Source organism: Rousettus aegyptiacus, unplaced genomic scaffold (genome assembly GCF_014176215.1).
Source record: "Rousettus aegyptiacus isolate mRouAeg1 unplaced genomic scaffold, mRouAeg1.p scaffold_m13_p_5, whole genome shotgun sequence".
In the NCBI taxonomy this organism is placed as follows: domain Eukaryota; kingdom Metazoa; phylum Chordata; class Mammalia; order Chiroptera; family Pteropodidae; genus Rousettus; species Rousettus aegyptiacus.
This window is the reverse complement of record NW_023416308.1, coordinates 4,022,070-4,043,829: the sequence shown is the minus strand read 5'-3', so window position 1 is coordinate 4,043,829 and position 21,760 is coordinate 4,022,070. Positions and strand designations below refer to the sequence as shown.

Here is a 21,760-nt window from a genome sequence, read left to right as displayed (position 1 = left end):
ATTTATTAAATAGGTACCAAGGGCTCCTCCAAGGAGCATTAACAACTCTCAAATACAATAAATATCAATAAGTTAACACAGTTGGCCACTTCCTGCCCTCGCGAGGGTATCATGAGAATAAATAAGATTCAAGACCGCAGAAGAGAAACATTCTATAAATACCAACACTAGTAGCAACGACATAGTTTGAAATCTGTTCCGAGTTCACTCATACATTGATATCTCAGTTCTCCCAAAACTGGTCTTTCTGGGGGTTCGCTGAGATTATGCATCGGGATAATTTCGTAAGAACTCACAGCAGAGTTTGCATGCTTAGCTGTGACTCATCTTTTTTTTTTTTTTTTTTAAGGCTTCACACGTTTTTATTCCAAGAGTAAGAGACTCGGCAGGATGCCCTCGGACAGCCCAGTGTCAAGACTGCACTGAGTCCATGCACGTAGAAAACCTCTGTAAAACGGCCGAGATGAACCTTTTATGTTCGAAGGTATTTTCAGGCACCAAAACTTCTGTTTCTGGTTCACGTGGCATTTTGACCTTGTTGAGCTGTTCTATGATGACGTCGATGTCAGTTCCGTTATCCAGCAGTGGTTTGATTGCCCTGAAGTAAGGCCGGATGGCTAAGCTGTTGGCGATGTGGGGCGGCTGGCAGTAGGAGCTGAGACTCGGCAGCGGGTAAGGCGTGGAATCCGGCAGTCCCGACTCCTTCTTCAAGGGTGGAACGAGGGGAGAGACGGGCGAGCGTTAGTTTTGGAGGTGACTGCTGCGCGCATCCTCCGTGACTGGCGTGAACGAGCCTCCCCTCCGCACCCCTCATCTCATCTGATCAGTGCGACAACCCGGCCAGGCCTGACCATCCCTATCCCAGAAGAAACTAAAGCTCCATGGGTTTGCGGAGCTGGCCCGAGAGCGGGCGGCAGACCCAGATCCCAGCCCGCGCCGGGCGCCCACTCCGAAGCCCCCGCGGATGACCACAGCTCCCTCCTGCCTCCTCTGCCCCGCCCGGCTGAGCCCTCTCCAGCCTTCTGGAATCTGCTCCCGGCTGCTCGGGGCTCAGACAGGTTGGGAAGAGGAGACTCTCTGGTTTCCATGCTGCCGCTGGCCCCTGGCGACTCTCCTGCTTAGGGGGGTGGTGGGGTATTATACTTGCCTGGAAAAGCCTCCAAGATGCCAAGGAGGGATTCCCCAAACATACCCCGACTCCAGACCTCACCCTCACCCGTCCCTCTTCCTGAGGCACCTCACCACCCAGAACTGCCTGGTCACCTCGGCCGGTAGCGACCTCTGCCTCTGTGTCTGTAAGAAGCAAGGCTGAGGTTTGAATACCAGGGTGGACGGGCAGGGCAAGGGAAGCCGCATGCAAGCAGGCACCTGACTGTTAACTGCCCTTCCCTGCCGTAAGGGGCACTCTGGGACCCACGTGAGGGTTTTCCTGTCCTACATCCATGAGCACATTGTTTACAGCTTAGGCTGCTGTCTGCCGCTCCTTGGCAGGCTCCTGGATGGGTAGACAAGGTGGCCCATCTCCAAGGATGTGCTACGGGCAGGAAAACTCAATAGTCCTGTGAACCAGGAGCGAACGAACCAGCTAAAGCAGACCCTGTAGTTTACGGGAAATTGCTGAATTTTTGGCCGTCTGGGCTAATGTCTGCCTCTGACCCCTACCCTCATAAAAACCCCACCGTAGTCCGCCTCGCCGTTCCCATCCCTTCCTGGTGCGTCCCCTTCTCCGGGGGACAATAGAAAGCATCGGAAAGAAACGGCTCGGAACACAAGGCTGCGTGACACTTACATAGTCTCTCAAGAGTCCCTTCGACGAGTACCGCAGTTCCGAGATGATTTTTGTTAGGTCGTGGCCGCCGATGGGGGCCGTGTGGGAGGACAGCAAAGTCCCCATAGAGCAGAGCAGGAACAGGGCGAACCTGGCCGGTCCTGGAGAGAATAGAGCCGTGAGGCGCACGGGCCAGACCCCCCGGCTGCCCCAGCTTCGGCGCCCCCAGCCGCTGTAGAGAGCAGCCGCAGGGCTGAGCCCCCCACCCACGGAGCCCTCCTCTCTGCCCGAGCCCCAGGGGCGGCGGACGCAGCGGTACCTGAGTGGCAGCCCATGGTGCGAGGGAGCAGGGTTGCTTCTGCAGCAGCGTCTGGAGCCAGATGTGTTCGCCATGGCACCAGGGGGTATATAAAGGGCCCGCTGCGAGGAAAAACAACGTCCCGCCCACAGCAAGATCATTACTCAGCTTTTTTTTTTTTTTTTTTTTTTTTTCCAGAAAACACTTTCAAAATTCTGCCACCCGGGGCTGTGTGAAAGCGGGGCTGGGAGGAAGTGCTGAGGTCACCCTCAAGGTGGGCAGATGCCTTGACTCACTCTGGGCACACGCGTCTTTCTTGGAAAGAGCTTGTAGGTTCGGCGAGGAGAAATTTCGAAGCCCCGGGTAGATAGGCTCAACCACCAAGAAACTGATGAGCCAGGGGTTGCTGGTCAGCGCCTCGCGGGGAATTTCGGGGGAGGGTCCGGGTTGAGTGCACGTAGGTGTACAGCTAGTGAGAAGTTTGTGAAATGCATTCATTATCTTTGTAGATTTCAGACACGTACCCACGCCGGCGTGCGGGGACGGCCCCGATGCCCCCCGCGAGCGTGGTGCGTCAAAGGCCTTCTCTCGAGCATCACTGGACTTCCAACTATGTCTTTCCAACCGCAGGGCCTCCAGCCGGGCTCCACGCTCGGAGTTATTTGTTGAAATCGCTTATGTGTGTTGTGAGTGCCAGCGCTGACCGGGCACTCTTTTAAGTTCTCAGGGATGGCGGCCAAAAGAGTCAGACGAGGTCCCCGCCTGCACGGAGCTGGCACTGCAGTGAGCGAGGGGCACGGTGGCAACAAACAGGAAAACATCGGGCAGTGATAAGAACCATGAACATCAAAACGGGCGACGGGTGGAGCGTGACGGGCGAGATGCTTCGGGTCAGGGGATCGGGAAAGGTCTGTCCGAAGAGGTGCGACTCAAGCCGAGACTTGACAGATGACAGGCAGCCCGCTGCGGGAAGATCTGAGGAAAGAATGCTCCAAGTGGAAGGGACCCTAGGACAGAAGTCCTCCGGCAGAAACGAGCATGCCGTAGCCAGGGAAGCAGGTCCCAGCAGCGGGAGTGAGGCGCGATAAGGGGACAGTGGAGGGAATTCGGGCAGAGGCCCGATCGCAAGGGTCTTACGAAGATGAAGAACTTGGGTTTTCCGCCGAGCGTCCTGAGACACCGCTGGATAAAAAATTTGCCCCGCGATTTCCACAGTCTTGCACTTACTCCCGTCATCGCGTTACAGTACCTGGCAGAAGGGACTCGGCAGATGTAATTATGGTTGCTAATCAGCTGACCTTAAGATGGCTTGATCACCAGGTGGGCCCCAGGTGGTCACGTGAGCCCTTGGAAACAAAGAGGAAGTCGGAGAGACTCAGAGCACGAGAAGGACTCAAAGCCATTGCTGGCACGAAGACGGAGGGGGCCAAGTGGAACGTATGAGAAGAAGATCAGCGTGCACGAGGAGCGGTGCGTCTGGGAGAGGACTCCGGGCCGCAGGGGAGCACCGCAGCCCCGGCTTTTGCTCGGTAATACCCCGGCCGGAGAACCCAGTTACACCCTGCTAGACTTCGGACCTGCAGACACCGTGCGACAGTCACTTTGTAGTTTCAAACTGCTGAGTGCATGGCATTTTTTTCGAAGAACAGTGCAGAACCGATGTAGTCTCCAGTGACCTCATGTCACCAACCTTCCTGGGTTCTTTTCAGACTTTATTTTACTTGCCCCCTCTATGGTGCACAACAATATCAACCACGTCCTCCTTCTCGAGAGCCTCTTTTCTCCCTCCCTCCATGAGAGCACTTTCCTGATACAGTTTGGCACCTCCGACAGTGGCTTCTGAGGACGAATCACCCTCCCGCTTGGCCCTGCCATGGGCACGTCTCCAAGAGCTTCGCTCTTGACCCATATTCCTCTCACGTCAGTATCCCTCTCCTTCAGACTCCAGATCGAAACGTCCAGCTGCCTCATGGACATCTCCACCTGAACGTCCCACCTGTACCTCACGCTTGACAGGTCCCAGCCGAGGATCTGAACCAGGTAACAGTGAGAGTGGAGACAAAGAGACGTGGGTGGACTGGCGAAATCCGTAGAAGGCAAAAGTCACGAGAGGTGGTGATTGACTGGATGTGGGGAGCATGAGTTTAACTTGTGGGTGGCAGGTTTGGATGACTGGATGGGTGGTGGCGCTACGAACAGGCTCGTGGGACTCTGGCGAAGGCACGAATTCAGTTTTCGGCATGGTGAAGTGGATGGGTTATGGAGGCCCCAGGTGAAGGCGCACGGCAGGCCATTGGGCGCTGGAATTTGGAGCTCGAAGGACCTCGAGGCATTGATTCGGGTGCCATCTGTATATTGTGGTCGATAAAACTGTAAGCCTGCAAGACAGGACCAGTGTGAGATGTGTCAGGCAAGTGTGCAGCTTGGGGACACGACTCCAATAACAGGACAGGGAGAGGCAGGTGATTTAGCCCAGAGCACTGAGAAATCCCTCTCAAGAGAGAAAGAAATGTACTAAAAACCCATGTCATGGAACAAGATGAAAGGTGGTTTTCAGGAAGGAGGAAATGGTCAGCCCCATCGTAAGCCATAGAGAGGTCAATTAAGATAAAGACTGAAGAGAGTCACTGTGTGGGGGAACATGAGGTCACCGGGAACTTTGCTAGGGGAGTTTGAACAAGGTGTTCGGGGGGGAAACCATATCGTGGTGGTTTGTGACGTGAGAAAAAAAGTGAAACTACCCAGTTGGTTCATCAAAACCCCAGAAGTCATCCTCGATTTGTCTCCTTGATTGGTCTATATCACAACAGACTTATTGATACTTACTTTATTCTCTGAAAGGGCATGCGGTTCTCTTTCTGCCTTATTTCCTAGTTCTGGAGAAATTTTCTAAAAATACTAAAGGTGTTCTACCACAGAAAAGTCAAAAAGAATGATAGATGTCCATCTCAGTGGATAGTTCTGGAAGGATCAGAATCGGTAAATTGGACTTCCTCAAAATTGATTTTTTTTTTCTTCTAAAGACACTGTGAAGAGGATGAAAAAGAAAAACCTAGAGTAGGAGAAAATATTTACCAATCACAAATCTGACAAAAGGGCTTGTGAGCAGAATATGTAAAGAACTTGCAAAACTCAATTTTATGGCTTAGGCAATGGTTTCCGGCATCAAAAGCACAAGCTACCAAAGAAAAAGTAGATAAATTACACTTAATCAAATTTAAAATCTTGTTTGTCAAAAGACTATCAAGAAAGTGAAAAGACAATCCATAGGATGGGAGAAAATATTTGCAAATCATATAATACGAAGGCTAGTATCCAAAATATATTGAAACAACAAAAACGAACTTCTTGTAACTAAACAATAAAAAGACGACTAACCCAATTTAAAAATAACCAAAGGATTTGAACAGACATTTCTCCAAAATGGCCAATTAGCACAGAAAAGATGCTCAACATCATTAGGCATTAGGGAAATGCAAATAACAACCATAAGGAGGCACCACTTTACACCTACTAACATGGCTATAATTTTTTTTAAGTCAAGTAACAGGCATCAGTGAGGATATGAAAAACTTGGAATCCTCCTATATTGCTGGTGAGAATGTAAAATGGTGCATCTTCTGCGTAAACCGGTTTGGCAATGATCAAAATGCTAGAGTTACCAATTCCATTCCTAGAGAAATTCATTCCAAGAGAAGTGAAAACATATGTTCGCATGAAAACTTGTACCCAAATGTTCATAGCAGCATTATTCATCAGAGCCAGAAAGTGAAGACAACCCAAATATCCATCAAACGATGAATGGATAAACAAAACAGTATTCCGTCATAAAAAGGAATGAAGCCCTGACACATGCTACAACAGAGAAGAATCTTGAAGACATTATGCTAAGTGGAAGAAGCCAGACACAAAAGGACAGATACTGTATGATTCTATTTATATAAAATATCTAGAAGCAGCAAATCCACAGAAACAGAAAGCATGTTAGTGGTTGCCAAGGGGGCTGGGGAGCTGAGGGGAACGGGGATTGATTGCCTGATAAGTATGGCGTTTCCTTTGTGGGTGAGAAAAATCGAAAATTAGATTACAGTGATAGTTGCACTATGAATATAGTTGCACTGTGAATATACTAAAAACCACAGAATTGTACACTTTAAACAGGCAAATTTTGGGGCATGTAAATTATATCTCAATAAAGATGTTATTGCATTTCCAAGTTATAGGAACCAGGACCATCTTATCCCATTAATTTCACAACCCAGTGCCCGGGAGCCCCTCCTGTGTAGCGGGCAGTGGGCCATATGCTATGAAGATGGAGGGGTAAGACCGGATCCGTCTGAAATGGGATCTCGGGGCCAAAAGTGGCAGACGTCGACAGTGATTAAAAACACTGCAGGTTAAAGAGGCCCCCATTGGAATCCACTGGTCAGAATCTCGAGGTTGACTTTGGGCTCATTTCTCCTTTCCAGATCTGTCAAATGGGGATGATAATTAGCACTTTTCTCCGGGGCTCTGGGGGGGAGAAACAGGAAGGCGGACGCGCGGGCAGCGCTCCGCACCTGCCGGGAGCGGCCGCAGCGACAGGTGGCGACGCGCGCCGTCGCGGCTCCTGCAGCGGCCGCACGAGGAGACCCCGGCGGTCCCGGGCCCGAGACGCGTCTGCGTCCCCGCCCGGCGCGTGGGCGCCACCCGGCGGCCGCGGGGCCCCAGGGCGCCTGCGCGTACCCCGCGGGCCCGAGCGCGCGCGCGCGCGCGCGCACCGGCGTTGCCTAGCGACCGGAGGCGCAGACGCGCGGCGATGGAGGCGCAGGGCGGGACCGTGAGCGCCGCGGTGCGGGAGCACCTGCGGCAGCTGTGTCTGCACGAGTTCCCGTGCGGCACGGGCAGCTGGGTGCGGGCGCCCGCGGGGCCCGGGGCCGAGGGCCGAGCGCGGGCGGGGGGCGCCGACGGGCCAGTCCGGGAGGCCCGCGTCCCGGCGCGTGGGGGCGGCCTGGCCCGGGGCGGGCACGCGAGGGGCCGCGGCGGCGAGGTGGCCGGAGCGTCCCCGGCTTCGGCCACCAGCCAGGCGCCGTGGCGCGGGCGGAGGAGCGTGTGTCGGGCCCGCGGCTGCTCCGCGCGCGGGAGCCTGCGGCGTCTGGGACGGTTCGGGTGCGCTGGGTGGGCAGCTGCGCCCCGGCCTCGCTGGCGCTAGGGGGCGTCGTGTCTCCTCCGCAAACGGGGCAAGCGCCTTCTGGGCGCCCAACACCGTGCTGAGCTCTGGGGCTTCACAGGTGTCGCCTGAGGGTCTCTGAGCAAAGGGCGGGAGAAAGTAACTCTGGGACAAATGCGTTCATCTTCCACTGATGGCATCTAAAGGTGCTGAATTCACCTTCGGAAACCTTTCCTTGATTTCCGGTCGCTCGGCGTCCCACAGATCGCCTTTCGTGCCTCCCGGCTTCTAGGACATATATCGTTCCTTAAATATTTAATCACCTTTACTTGCCTCTTCAAGGTTCTCGGCTCTAAAGCGGACCCCTAAAGGCAGGAATGGGCCTTTTCATTATCCTATCTTCCCTCGTCTGTAGTTATATCCATGATCAATATAATCAGTCAAAAGGGTCGCTTGCTCACTGTCTAAATTCCTAAGCTCTTTAACTTTGAGAGTCCCATTTTGCAATCTGTGCCACTTTGAGAGTTTCGATCCTTGAGGGGACTGAGTCATAAACAGGAATTCTCCACCTTCTCCGCTGCAGAATAAGTCGCGCTTCCTTCCTCGAACTTGGCGAACGTGGAGGGAGCTGATCCCCAGAGAGGAGGACGTGGGCAGCCCCGGGGAGGAGACGGTGGAGGACCTGCTGGGCCTGGTGTGCAGCCCCCACTCGCCCTGGGCTCTGCTGGAGGGTTCCAGTGCAGAGGATCGTTTTCTGAGACAGCTGGCCATCCAGAATCCCCTGATGCTCAAGGACAGCTTCTTCTATTCCTATTTCAGGTCCCTGCATGTGGTGGACAAGCAGGTAAGGCGGGGGAGTGGGCACCAGCACTCAGAGGTGATGTCAGGAGGCTGCCCCCTCACGCACTTAGTGGGGAGACCCAGGCGTTAGGCGGGAGGGGGCTAGAGGCAGGTGATTAATCCTACGGGGCAGGTGCTCCAAGCAGAGGCAGCTGCTCGCTTATTCCTTGTTGCGTTCTCCCCCTTCGCCCGGGGAGGCAGTCCACCGCGCGTCTTCTGGAGCCGATTTCTGGAGCACCCTGCCATCAGCCACCTTTCCGAGTGCTTGTACTGGTTTTCCTTAATTGAAACTGTGGGTGCCAGTTTAAAGGAAGTAATTTCTGTTCCTAAAAAGCCTTCTTTGCTCATCTCAATAACAGAGCCCCGAAATTGCATGGAAATGTGGCCCTGGCCTTCCCGAGTTCACGTCTCTTTTCCCAGAGGAACTGAGTCACGCAGTACTTAGGGGACGAGGGAGGAGGGGAGCACCTCACACCTGTTTGCCTGAGACGCGCCCATGTCCCTGGAGCCCCTCAATCTTGGGCAAGCTGGCACAGTCGGTCGCCCGAGAGAAGAGAGGCCCGGCCAGGAAAGGCCCCTGACGTTTTTGAGGAAGATGGCAAAGGACACCGGCTTCCCGCCCTCGGGAGTCACAGCCCGACAAGGGGCACAGGACACTGAGCCGGAAACTGTTCAGTGCCTGCGGTTAGAGCAGGGGCGAGAAGTCACTACGACGACTGAGATCCTTGGATCCTGGCAGAATGAGGCAGGGCCGGGGGAGTCGGCCGGTACGTGGGCCGTGGGCCGATGGGGAAGCCGCTGCCGCCTCCTGTGGACACGGCTTCCGCTCCAGCGCTGCCTCAGCTTCCTCGCCTCCTCTTCCAGGTGAGACTGGTGGATAAAGGCCTCCTGAAATTCCTGAACCTCGAGGAGTTGGTACTGAGCGCCAATCAGATCCAGGAGGTCGATGCCGTCAATCTGCCCCCCACTCTCAAGGTAAAGGAGCCAGGTCGGGTCTCTGAGCCGGGCGCGGCCCAGCCCCGGGCTCGGCAGAGGTGGGCCACGTTCCTCCAGACGCGCTCTTTCTGTGGGACCCAGCCGTTCCCTCCCTAGGGACAGCCCCAAAGAGCCGGAGACAGGGAGGGACGCAGACTCTGGTCCGCCAGTGTTCACCCCAGCATGGGTCACCGTAGCCAGACGGTGCAGGTAGCCCCAGCGTCTGTCAGCAGCAGAACGGGTGACAGTGTGGTCTCTCCCCGTAACGGAACGTCATTCAGTCATAACGAGGAATGACAACCGCTACATTCAGCACAATGCTGAGTGGCAGGGGCCAGACACGAAAGGCCACGTATCGGGTGACTCCGCCCACATGGAGTAACTAGAAGAGACAGATCCACAGAGGGAGAGGAGATGAGGGGTCACTCGGGGCAGCGGGGCCGGGCAGTGGCGGGCAGGGGCGAGCTGTGGCTTATTGGGTCCAGAGTTTCTGTTGGGGTGATGGAAAATTGGGGAAATAGATAGTAATGCAGGTTGTACAGCAGCATGAATGTACCTGATGCCGCCGAGTGTTAAAATGGTGCAAGTGTCAAACTGGTATGTAAATTTTGCACAATAAAAATAGTTTTTAGAAAATAGCGGGCTGGGCTCGATGGCGCGTCTTCAGCGAGCATGTCGGGATGATGGCAGTCTTAAAGGAAACGCCGGCATCAGCAGATTTCGTGGCACAAGTGACTCAGAGCCGTGGCTCAGGGCCGAGCTCAAGGGGACCCCAGGCCGGGCCTTGGAGGAGAAGCACAAGAACTCGCTGTCACTTTAGCGTTATTCTGTGTTTGTATCACCAGGGCCTGAGAAGTGGCCAGGATGGCACGCACCCTCTCCGGTGTCCCCCCCCCCCCATTTTCAAGTTTCCTTCACAAATGAAAAACTTGCCAACACGTGCCACAGAAATACTTTCTTCCCGGGGTTTTTCTAAGGCATTCCAGAGGGGCAGGGACAGGCGTGGTATTTGTCATTTCCTGAGTCACCCTCGCAGGAGGCAGAAATGTGGGCGAGAAACCACACTTGTGGGGGCCGGAGCACGGTGGCCAGGGCGAGGCTGGTGGGGCGGGAGAGGCGCGGGCCCGGCCCCTGCAGCCTCTCCGGTCTCGCAGGTCCTGGAGCTGTACGGCAACGGCGTGGCCAGCATGGCGTGCCTGTGCGCTCACCCACCTCCTGCCCTTCAGCACCTGGGGCTGGGCCACAACAAATTGCTGGGCCCCTCCCAGAGCCGCTATGTCACCCGAGAACACTGGTAACGTGGGGCCCCGGGAGGGAGGCGGGGGGTGGGGTGGGGGCTCCTCTCGGTGGCCTGAGGAACCTCGCTTCGCACTCTTCTGTGATGACTCATGGCGGGCTGCTGACTCCAGGCCTAAGACGTATTTCCCTGACTCGGGGGAGGACATGGAGAGGGGGCGAGGCCGGGCAGGCCGTTTAGAGCCGGGGCTCCCGGCTCGGGCACAGTTGACGTGTGGGCAGGACGACGCGTTTGGACTGTCCTGTGCCCGGCAGGAGGTCGAGCAGCATCTCTGGCCTCTACCTGTCGGATGCCAGTCGCACCCACCCCACACCTGCTGTGACGATCGAAATGTCTCCACAGAGTGTCAGGCCCGCTGGACACAAAATCCCCCCCGAGCTGAGAGCCACCGCCCCCCAGACAGTGCTGGGTTTGACTTTGACCCCTTGGTGGGTGGGTGAGCAGTGGAAGTGGAAGACACTGGATCCGAGGGGCCCGAGGGGACCGGAGGCCCCCCCAGCGACGCCCCCGAAGGCAGCGAGGCCGGGAAGGCCTGTGAGACGAGGCAGTGAAGAGACGGCTGGGCCGTCAGCGTCCTCCGCGGCGCCTGGGGGGGCTGAGGCCCACGAGGGGGGGGGGAGAGGGCACGGCTGGCATCGCCCCCCTGCTTTCCCGCGACCTGGGGAGGGAGCTGCTGGACGGTCGCTCTGTCTGACCATCGTTTCCTCCTCCCCCCTTGCTCCCTGTGGCCACACCGTCCCTGTCCCCGCCACGTGCGGACGACTCTGCTTTCTCGCACTGGCTGTAGCTGGCAGGGAGCGTAAGCGGGAAGGGGCCCTGCACGTGGACTTGAGACTCCGCCGTGGGCAGAGTCCCGAGTGTCCTAACTCTCAAGTGGAAAACAGTGTTCACCGTAAACCTCGATAGCCTGCTGGATGCTGAGTGGGTTTCACAAAAACCTCCGCCTTTCACTGTTTTTTGAGATTAAAAGGAGGGTCGTGTCACGGGACTCGACTTTGCGGATGGTTCTGTTGAAGAAGGCTCATAGCGGGTAACGTCCCTGAGCCGGTCTCCAAGACATGTCCCTCTCCTGTTGCCACCGGTGGGCTGGCCAGCATCACGGGCAAAACAGCTGTGAGAGGAGGGCGGGCGGGGAGGGGACGTCCCTGCCTCAGTCAGTCAGAGGCCAGAGGCCAGAGGCCGTTGGGGCCAATGCGAGAGCCCGGGCTGAGGAGGTGTCGCCTGGCCTTCATCTTGCCGCCGTCCTCATCCTTGTCCTAGTCCTCGGGGCTGATGTCAGTCTACTCTCCCGTCTACACAGCAGGGAAGCTGGCCTGCCCCTGCCGGGCCCTCTGCACGTCCCCCATCCTCTGGGGCACGTGCTCCAGCCACACGCCCCAAGGGTGAAGCAAACGGCTTCCTGCCAGAGTGCCTGCCTGCCCGTCTGGCTTAGGGAGGCCTCCTCCAGCTCCCAGACTCCTCCCTCCCAGGTCCTCATGCTCCCTGCACCTCCTGCCCCACCCCCACTCCTCCCCAGAGGGGCCTCCCTCTGCCCTCCCTGCCAGTCTGTCCGTCTGCGTTGAGAACCTTCTAGATGCACGGCACCGTATCAGGGTCCACGGGAGATGCCGAGCGTTGAACCTCGTAGACGAGGTCTGTGTGTCGGTGGAAGTCAGGTGGAGTCGGGTTGTGACGAGGGCCACCTGTGTGTCACACCGAGGATGGCAGTGCAGTACAGAGGGGACAGTGGAGCCAGGAGGTCCCTCCCGACGTGGGCAAGGGGACTAACTTGGGCGAAGGGCCCCGCGAGGCGTGCGAGCCGCGGCGGGCGATCTGCGTGTCCCGCTCACAGGGTTCTGGGGGTGCTGGGCGGGCCTGTCCCCGCCCCTCGCTCACGGGCCGCTCGCCGCCTGGACGGCTCTGCTCACCCCAGGCCCCACCTCGTGTCGCTGGACCTAGGCTTCAACGACCTGACGGACCTGCAGGGCATGGTGGGCGGCCTGGGCTCCCTGAGGCACCTCAGGCTGCTGGTGCTGCAGGGCAACCCGCTGGCCCTGGTGCCCTACTACCGCGGCCTGACCGTCGACAGCCTGGCCCGGCTCTGCGTGCTGGACGACATCACCGTGTCCCCCAGCGAGAAGCACCAGTTCCGGGGCCTCAGCCACAGCGGGGGTGAGGGCGCCGCTGCCCACCCGCCCCCCTGCTGGGCGGGCTGTCTCCGCAGCTCCCCGGGGGACACAGGCCCTGCTTGGGTGCAGCTCACTTCTCGGTCCGAGATTTATTTGGTCCCTGTGATTGGGGTTTGGGGATGGAGGGGAGAGGGAGGCCAGGTCCACCTTGGTCCCCTCCCTCACCAGGCTTCTGTGGCGACTTGACGTCACCCCTTGTGGCCCGCGCCACAAGCTGCACCAGACCTGTCTCCAGGTCGCGGTGGTGAAATGTGGCCATACCAGCTGCACCTACTGGGCGCAGGGCGCCTGCTGAGGTCACATGTACCTTGACCTGTAACCAGATTGGGGAAACGAGGCTTAACTGGGTGTTTCGCCAAAAGGCGACTCACCTGAAGTCACTGTCTGAACTTGGCAGGGTCAGGGGGAGCACTCCAGGGCCCCAACTGGAGGCGGAGACGCAGGCCCCGCGGGTCCTCTCTCGGGGCCTCTACCCCCGCGCCCCCCACCACGCCCCTCACTCCTGCCCACTTCCCCTCGCAGACTTCCTGCCCCGCGAGGCACAGCTCGTGGTGACGATTGGCAATGTCAGAGGGGTTCTGGACAGCTCCATCCTGGACCCGGAGCCAGGGCCCCAAGGCCCCTTCATCACGTACACCTATTACGTGACCTACGACTTCGTGGAAGATGAAGAGGGCGAAGGCAGCGAACTGGTGGGCGTGCTGGCCGAGGTGGCCGAGGTGGCCGAGGTGGGTGCCCCCGGGCCGGCCGGGGCGTGCGGGGCAGGAGGGGTCCCGTGCTGGCCGCCGAGGCCCAGGGGAGCCCGGAGCAGGACCTTCTCGCTCCAGACCCCACTCCGTGCGGGGTCCACACCTCCAAAAGCTGGAGTCACCCCCGCTGCGCTCACCCGTTGTCCCCACATGCACACGGCCCACCGAGGGGCACCCCGGGGTCCCCACGACGACTCGACGCCCTCCGGCCCCCACCTCCCTTCGCACCCAGAGGGGGCCGCGGGAGGCCACAGGCCGGGACAAACGCGTGGACATCGCTCCTTTCACACGCGGCGCAGGCCTCTCGGAAGAAAAGTCGCTTTTGTAAAAGATAATTCCGTTTCGGGCGCAGCCGATAAAACTAAGCGGCCACCCTGGTCTAGCACCCGCCTGGCGCCACGCGCATGCCCCAGGCCGCGCTTCCCGTCCCGTCCCGTGACTGTTTTTGCAACCGCCAATTTGTGCTTCTTGACCCCTTCCCCTTCTCACGCGCCCTCCCGTTGGGCACCGCCCAATATAGTCCCTGTATCTATGAGTCTGTTCCTGTTCCTCTGAGATTGGCTTTTTTTTTTTTAACTTCCTGTCTCCCAAGTCCACGTGTGTGCAGCTGCTCCAAATCCCAAGTGCTGTCACCTGTACGCACATCCACACAGGCTTGGGTGAGCACCCCAAGGTGCTGCCTTGGCTGGAAGTTCGCGTCTTGAGTCTCGTCTCTCCTCGGGCAGATCGTGAAGCCCTTTCCCAGCGTGGAGCAGTTAGAGGTGGTCCCTGCAGAGGACATCCCTGGCGAGAACGTCCCTGGCGAGCACGTCTCTGGCAAATCCGTCCCTGGCAAACCCGTCCCTGGCAAGCACGTCCCTGGCAAGCCCGTCCCTAGCAAGCCCGTCCCGGGCGAGCCCGTCCCTGGCAAGCATGTCCCCGAAGAGGCCGAGGACACTGCAGAGTCTGTTCCGACGACGGCGTCCCAGTCGGGCGAGCTGGAGTCCGTGGCCTCGGGCGGCTCAGTGGCCCTGCCCAGGTCCACAGACTCCACAGAGGCGCTGGCCAAGCTGCGGCCCCGGATCGACCCCCGGCTCTGCCCATCCCCAGGGTAAGGATGGGCCTGGCACAGCAGGGCCCAGTCAGCGGCGCGTCCCCTGGGCGCGGGCCGCCAAGGCGGGCTGGGGTTTCGTGCTGGGCTCCTCCTTTCACGGAGCCCGACCTTCCCCTCAAGGTGCAGAGCAGTCTCCCCTCCCTGGATGGCCAGGGTTCTCTGAATGCTCGAGTTTCTGTAGTCAATGCAGAGAGAATAAATGGACGGCCCTTTTCATTTCAGCCTCGGGCTTGACACCCTTTACCGTTTTACCTGTTGACTCATCTGGAACTTACTCTGGCATCTGCCACGTGCTCTGCATCTCCGGCCTGACTGAGTTGCCCTCTTAAGGCCGGTCCGGTCCGGTCCCCAGGCTTCGCGTGCGTCACGTAGCTTGTCTTCCTAAAGAATCTTTTTTTGGATGATGAAGTGTTCTACTAGAACCTAGAGTCAGTTCTCACTTAGTGTTGAAGCTCTATTAACCAATTTTGTACTGATTTTAAGATATTGAACTTTGTTAAGGTTATTATTATTATTTTTTTACAAAATTCCTGCCATTGGCTTTTCTTACTTGATCCTTCTGAAGACCAGAATGCAGAAAACAAAATGCGTAACTGAGTTCCAGCTAACTGGGCTTTTACCTCATGCGGAAGTCCTCGAGGAATCTGAGAAGTTAGCTTCTCTTAAAATGTGCTGAGTTATTTTTTAAAAAATTGTTTAAAACCTCAAGCGAAAGTAAAAGGATATAGGCTTGTCGGGAATGTGGGAGAGCCAAAGGCGCTCGGCCCCTCATGCTGGTGACGAAACAAAGGGACTATTGTGAAACTATTGTGGGAAAGAAGACAGGACGGAACCAGTCAGTCAGGGCCAGGGCGCGGTCACCCCTGGCTCCACGGATGATCCTACCCCTAAACATGGTATATTGATCAGAGAGATGTCCGCCCCTGCATCCTTCTCATCCCATAGAATGAGTGAACTGCTCTTCCCAGGCATGACTCTGGGCCATAGGACCACAAGCAAGCAAGAGGGACAGTGACAGGTTCTAGGGGGCCCTCTCGGGAGGGGACTGAACAAACAGCAGTTACCCTGCACGCCATGCAGCAACTGCTTCCCCAGGGAGGTGCAGGAGAGGGCGGCTCAGAGGAGCCTGAATGTGCCGGGAGGTGGGCGCTGGAAAGGCAGACCGATTTTGTCCTAAGGGGAGACTATTAAGCAGTTGGCCCCAGGGTAGTACCAAAATCAGACTCGCAGCGAAAAAGATGCAAGCCTGGAGCCCCTGCCGGCGGAGGCCGCGAAACGTCTTTTCACGCGGGAGGTCCAGTTGCTGACGTTCTGCCTCAGAGTCTTTCTGTCTGTCTGCAGCACCGATTTCTGCAATCGGTCACGGTCTCGTATGCCTCCTCCATTTTCATGTCTCCCTTTCGGCCTCTGTTTTTGCGCGGTTGATGTCCGCAGTGCGCGAGCTCTGGGCTGAGTTATTTCATGGGGCTTCTGTTACATTTCAGTCCATAGCTTTACTTTGATCGCATTCTCCTTCGAGGGAAATCTTCTCTCCCGTCTCGGTGCCAGAATAAGTAGCTTACACTGTTTTCCTCGAGTCTTTCTTGACGCAGAACTCGGACACACTTGCGCCGGGTCCCAGCAGCTCACTCTCCTCGCCCGAGTCCAGCGGTGGAAACGATGTATGTTCCGCCGTGTGCAAATGAACAATGGCACGTCCATTCCTGGTGGTCGCCGTTTACGAGGTCATGATCTTATGTCATAGTGATAAAATATACGTAAAAGTTCCCACATGAAACACTGGCGGGTACACAGTCCTGTGGCGTTAAGTACATTCACGCCGTCATGCAGCCGTCACCACCGGCCACCTCCGGAACTTTCTTTTCCCAAACAGCAACTCCAGGCCCATTGAACACTGCCCCCCTCCCCCACCCCACTTCCCAGCCGCGGCCCGTGGGAACCTCTTTCCCATTTTCTTCCTCTGTGAACGTGACTGTTCTCACGTAAGCGGAAGCGTCACGGTGTCCGTTGTTTCGCTCGGCGTCTGGGCGTCAGGGGTCACCCACGTTGCAGTCACCATTCCCGGCCCCTTCCCAAGGCTGGCCGATGCGCCCTCGCGTGAGCAGGCCACGTGCGCCCGTCCGCCGGCGGACGCTCGGGGCGTCGCGCGCAGTGCTGCTGGCCTTCGGACCCCCGTGCGCGTCGCCGCCGTCCTACGTGCGCGTCGCCGCCGTCCTACGTGCGCGTCCCCGGCGTCCTACGTGCGCGTCTCCGTCCTACGTGCGCGTCGCCGCCGTCCTACGTGCGCGTCGCTGCCGTCCTACGTGCGCGTGCGTCGGGATTCCTGCTTCCCTTCCCGGCGCGTCTCCACGCCCAGCTCCTCAAGCCCTGTGACTTCCAGAGAGAGGTTTTTACGCGCCCCAGAGAACCACTTTGTAATGATTCAGGAAATTTCAAGTAACCTATTTTACTCCTTGGCCGATGTTTTTAACATCCTCTGATTCGTTTCTGGCTGGTTCCCATCCACCGCTCAGCTCGCCGTCAGCCCCGAGGGAAGTCTCCACGTGGCCTTCGTGCGTGCGCTTTCTCCTCCGCCCGAGCCCGGCCCAGCCTCCGGGCCCCTCCCCGGTCCCGCGCTGCGCCCCACCGCCTCGTCCCTGGTCCCGGGCGACGACGCCCTGTCTTCATCCCCCCTCCCAGGACAGTCCTCTTCAGCACCGTCCGCAAGCCCTGGGCCGACGTCATCCCCTGCGGCTACGAGATGCAGCACACGCTCAGGGACCTGGTGCCTCTCAAGGCCTTCCTGCTGGCGGGGACCACCGTGACCATCGTGGAGGAGAAGGTGGAGTTCTCGTGGTCGACACGTTGCCCCCCAAAGCCCGCCCTTCCAGCTCTCCATGCTCCCTTGCCAGCACAGCCTGTGCACCTTTCCAGAAAGATCCCAGCCAGCCCCGGCTTAGCCCACGTTCACTCGAAGCCGCCTTGCTGTCCCCTAGATTCTCTCCTGGCCTCTGGTGGCACCTCCGGTCGACAGTCCCCTGCCTGCCAAGAAAGGAAAAGGGGAAAAGGACAAGAAAGAGGAGAAAAGCAAGAAGGGAAAGGACGGGAAAGACAAGGCAGCGAAAGCCGAGCAGGAGACAGGCAAGGTACGGCCGGCCCCGGGGAGCGGCGGTCGGCCCGGGACTGGCCGGCCCGGCCCGTCACCCTCCTGGCCTCTCCCTCCAGGAACAGACGGGGCCTGCCGCGACCTGCACGGCTGGAGGGTCAGCCTGGCGGGGTGGGGGGTGGGGGTGGAGTCTTCTCAGGGCTTGAAACCTGCTGGCAACAGTAATTTCCCAAGGCCTGTCCCAGGGGCCACGCAGCTGCAGCTGTGGAGCCAAAGAAGTCCAAGACCCGGGTGTCCGGCCACGAGCGGCCGTGGGCTCACCGCTGTGCTGCTCTGCCCTTGGCAGAGTATAACACGGCCACGCACGGCTTTGCCAGGGCTTCCGCCACGGGTCAGGCTCAGAGCCGGCTCTCTGCAGGGGTCCAAGAAGAAGAAAGAACTGCCCAAGGAGCTCCGCCAGGACCCGCCCATCCTGCGGGTGCTGGGCAGGGGCATGGTGGGCCTGGAGCCCCTGCTGATGGGGGAGCCGCTTGTGTCCACTGTCTGCAACTTTGGGGTGATCCGCACCGTGGAATCCGACAAGCTGACATTTCTCAGGGTACAGCAGGGCCCTGGACACGCCCCTCCCCACTGATGATGCTGGGCGGGAAGGGGGAGGGGCCAGGTAGAAGGAAGGAGGAGAGGCAGGTGGGAGGAGGGACTCTGAGCCCCCAAGTGCCCTCTAGAAACCCCAGCGTTGTTGGCAGGGCCCCAGAATGCACAGGAAGGATGGGGCCTCTCCCGAGGCAGCTGTGTGGCCCCTTGGACAGCCTTCCCCGGTGTGAGGAGGAGGGCAGGTGGATGGGCAGAGCTCCTCCCGAGGAGACCCTGACCTGCCTGGGGGAGCAGGAGAGACCCGGCAGGTGTGGGAGCGCCCACAGGCTGCACCAGACCCCGTGTCTGCACCCCGTTCCAAGCACCCCCCCCCACTCCAGTGAGCATCTTATTTTGTGGTTCTTTCAGGATTCAAAGAATAAGAAAGCTAAGAAAGGTAAGAGGCAGTGATGGCCACCGAGGGCAAGGAGCGTGTGCTGAGCACGTCTGTTCGCCGGGGCTGCTGGCACAGAGCGCCACAGACTGGCGGCTTGCAAACAACAGGCCCTTTTCCCGCAGCTGTGGAGCCGAAGAAGTCCAAGACCAAGATGCTGGCACTGTCAGGTGGGGGCCTTCTCTGTCCTGACAGGGGGAGGTGGGAGGGGCCTCTGCAGCTTCTCTCAGGGCACAGATCCCATTCGAGATGGCTCCGCCCTCGTGACTTAATCACACGCCCAAAGCTCCCTCTACCCACCCTGTCACCTTTGGGAGCTAGGATTTCACACATGAATTGTGGGGGATGCAAACATTCAGACCGCAGCAGAGGGGCCAGCCTGACTTGGGACCCAAGGAACAGGAGGACGGGGAAGTGTATCTCCGGCCAGTGGGGAGGCCGTGCCCATCCTGAGGGCCAGGCCCGAGTCTTCGCGGCAGCCCTGAGGCAAGCAGCCTGCTGTGTGTCCTGCCCTGGGCAGGCAGAGCTGCTCACGGGGTGGGAGCCAGGAGGAGGGGGGTGGGGGCTCAGAGTTGGGGCTGGTCTCCTGTCCTGCTCCCGCTTCGAGTCATTAACTCTTAGTTGCCACAAGAGGAGCCTGGACTTGTAATGTGGGCAGCGGGCAGCCCCCCCCGAAGTGTCTGAAATAGGTAAGTTTTAGATTTGAGTCTGAGAAAGGGTCTGGCTTGGAGGAAGAGGCAGCAGACAGGGAGAGCAGCCGGGACGATGCTGTGACGTGCACGGCCCTGTTCACGGCGGCCGAGAAATGGAAGGATCCCAGGCGTCCCGTGGGTGAATGCGTGAGCACAGCGCGCCCTGGCCACACGAGGGGCTGCTGAGGGGCTGACACGTGCTGCACCGCGGGGGAGCCGTGAGGACATTAAGCTAAGGGAAAGAAGCCAGACACAGACGGCCAGACGTGAATCCGTTGGTACGAAATGTCCGAAACGTCCGGAACGGGCAAAACGCACGAACAGAAAGATTGGTGGGGGTGCGAGGGCCGGGGGAGGCGGGCCGGGGGAGTGCCGGCCGATGGTGCGCGCTTCCACGTGGGGCGATGCAGCTAGGCGGCCATGACGGCTGCACAGCCTGTGAACGTGCAGACCACCACCGAACTGTCCAGTTAAAAATGGTTAAAATGGTTAATTTTAATGAGGATTTTATCTTAATGAGAGGCACCCCCCAAAAAAGTACAAAGCAAGTATGTAGTATACATGTATCAGAAGATTGAATATTGTTAAGATGTCAACTTTCCTCGAATCGATCTATAGATTTAACACAATCTCAGTCGTAATCCTAGAGGGAATTTTTTTTTTTTTTTGGTCGAAATCAGCAAGCTGATTCTAAAATGCACATGGAAATCCAAAGGACCTAGAACAGCCAAAATGACTTCGAAAAAGCACAAAGGATTTACACTGCCGGACTTCAAGCCCCGTACAAATGTTGACATGTGATTTCTGACAGAGCTGTGGAGTTGAGATGATCTTAAAATTATTTTTGTCTACATTTTTGCAAATCTCTCTAATGTCTGGCTTGAGTGAGGACAGCTGCACTCACTAGCTGCTCCTGCAGTCAGTCCTTTGGGATGTGTAGCTGTGGTTGAAGCCTAAGAACACCCAACCTTCCGTGGATACATAATTGGAAAAGGGGAGAGTCTTTTAGTAGGTTTTCAAATAATTGTAGGTATTCTTCTTTGATAGTGCATCAAATATGGCAACTAGTTTTCTTGAAGATTACAATGTGAAAGCTGAATCTATATGGATGAATTTTTTCATCATAGTTATGTTAAAATCCGTGGTGTCAATACTGCATTTTTTTTTTTTTTTTTTTTTTTACACTGCATTGTGAACCCCGGACTCATACAGGCAGCTGTAAGGTCAGACATATGTTGTTTGCAAGTCTACGGAGTTGGCAGATCTTTCAAATGTTGACACATCTCATTATCATTATTCAAAAATCACATTTTTAAATATCACCACCCATATCATGAGAAGAGTCTTTGACTGTTGGAAAACTCAGTGCACAATGGCAGATACAATATTCCAAAATTCTGATTTCTACTTGAAAGCTCGTATTAGAAATTCACTTCCCAGAGTGCTTTCAGTAGTTTTCCCTGACATGCCGAAGTTACTTACTTGATTCCTCTTGATTGAAAACATATGCGGGACAGACTGGGTAATCGCATCCGCCCGTGTCCTTTCAAGTGAATGGGTGGCCGGCCCCCTAGTTCAACGCGATTTCCCTTGACCCCGCCCCTCGGGCGTTCTGGGGGCGCCGGGGCCGTGCCGGGGGGTGGGGGGGCGGGGGTGGTTCCGGGTACGGGGCGCGACCCCTCTCCCCGCTCACGGGCTCACGCACTGCTCGTCGCTTTTTCAGCGTTCGAGGGCGACTACGCGCCGGAGCCGCTGACGGTGGAGGTGCAGGTCCAGCTGAGCCAGTGCCGCTCGGCGGAGGAGGCGTTCCGCCTGATGCCCCCGTAGCGGGCGCATTAAACGCTGTTCCCACGCCCGCAGCCCGCGTCCGTGTGGCCGCCGCGCGTCGGGGTGGGGGCGGCTGCTCCGGGGCGGGTCCGGCTGGGCGGGGGTCCGGGTGGGTGGCGCGGGGTCCCAGCTGGGCGGAGGATCAGGCTGGACGGGGGTCCGGCTGGGCTGGACCTGGGCAGCAACTGAGAGGGAGCCGGGCGGGACCAGCGCGGGAGCCAGGAGGGAGCCGGTCGGCGCGGCGCCGCCCAAAGCCCTGTCCAGCCAGGTGCGAGCGGCCGATGCTCCTCGCGGTCCCGCAAGCTGCTTACCTGAACCCGCCGCCCGTGCCCCACCGGCGACACCGCTCAGGTAGGTCCACCAGGGACGGATCGTGCCCGGCCGGGCACCCGGAGCCCGCTGCAGGGAGAGGGGGTGTCTCCTGTGCGCAGAGGGGCCCCGCGCGCCCCAGCCGTCCCGGGCACGCCCGGCCCCCGCCCGAGGTGGTCGCCGCGCCGCTCTGCGGCCGGCCGGCCTTCCGCCCCAGTGGACCGTCGGGGTCAGGGGTGTCTGGCTTCCTCTCGGCTTCGGTTCGCCCCGCTGGGGCCGGAATGGCCGAGCCGGGCGTTGGGGACAGGGCCACCTTGGGTCGTGCGCTCCGGACGCCTCGACGGGCGGCGCTGCTCTCCGTGCTCAGGCCCGTAAGGGGTGTCCCCCGCGGGGCTCCTGGTCATGCTCCTCGGCCCCACAACAGCCGAAGCAGCTGTCACCCCAGAAGCAACCGCAGACCCTTCGGACTCGGCACCCCACTCG

At 58.2% G+C, this 21,760-nt stretch overlaps 2 protein-coding genes across 2 annotated transcripts; one reads left to right on the top strand and one right to left on the bottom strand.

Annotated features, from left to right (window-relative positions):
- Window positions 1–411: 411 nt before the first annotated feature.
- IL31 (interleukin 31) lies at window positions 412–2,103 on the bottom strand. Its single transcript, XM_016153850.2, has 3 exons — window positions 2,088–2,103; window positions 1,790–1,929; window positions 412–705 (listed from the first exon to the last, which is right to left on the bottom strand). The coding sequence occupies exons 1-3, from the start codon at window positions 2,101–2,103 to the stop codon at window positions 412–414; spliced, it is 450 nt and encodes a 149-aa protein (XP_016009336.1).
- Window positions 2,104–6,864: 4,761 nt separating this feature from the next.
- LRRC43 (leucine rich repeat containing 43) lies at window positions 6,865–21,005 on the top strand. The gene is made up of 13 exons (XM_016153814.2): window positions 6,865–6,957; window positions 7,799–8,059; window positions 8,920–9,030; window positions 10,185–10,324; window positions 12,240–12,478; window positions 13,018–13,223; window positions 13,970–14,334; window positions 17,017–17,158; window positions 17,313–17,462; window positions 17,841–18,020; window positions 18,425–18,452; window positions 18,575–18,619; window positions 20,865–21,005. The coding sequence occupies exons 1-13, from the start codon at window positions 6,865–6,867 to the stop codon at window positions 20,966–20,968; spliced, it is 2,064 nt and encodes a 687-aa protein (XP_016009300.2). The 3' UTR covers window positions 20,969–21,005.
- The last annotated feature ends 755 nt before the right edge of the window (window positions 21,006–21,760 follow it).

Excerpts from the sequence above, each read along its gene's own strand:
- LRRC43 (XM_016153814.2), top strand. The coding sequence starts at position 6,865 with ATGGAGGCGCAGGGCGGGACCGTGAGCGCCGCGGTGCGGGAGCACCTG. Across the intron at positions 18,453-18,574 it reads GAATAAGAAAGCTAAGAAAG|CTGTGGAGCCGAAGAAGTCC; the intron begins GTAAGAGGCAGT and ends CTTTTCCCGCAG. Across the intron at positions 18,620-20,864 it reads CAAGATGCTGGCACTGTCAG|CGTTCGAGGGCGACTACGCG; the intron begins GTGGGGGCCTTC and ends TCGCTTTTTCAG.
- IL31 (XM_016153850.2), bottom strand. Across the intron at positions 706-1,789 it reads AGGGACTCTTGAGAGACTAT|AAGGAGTCGGGACTGCCGGA; the intron begins GTAAGTGTCACG and ends CCACCCTTGAAG.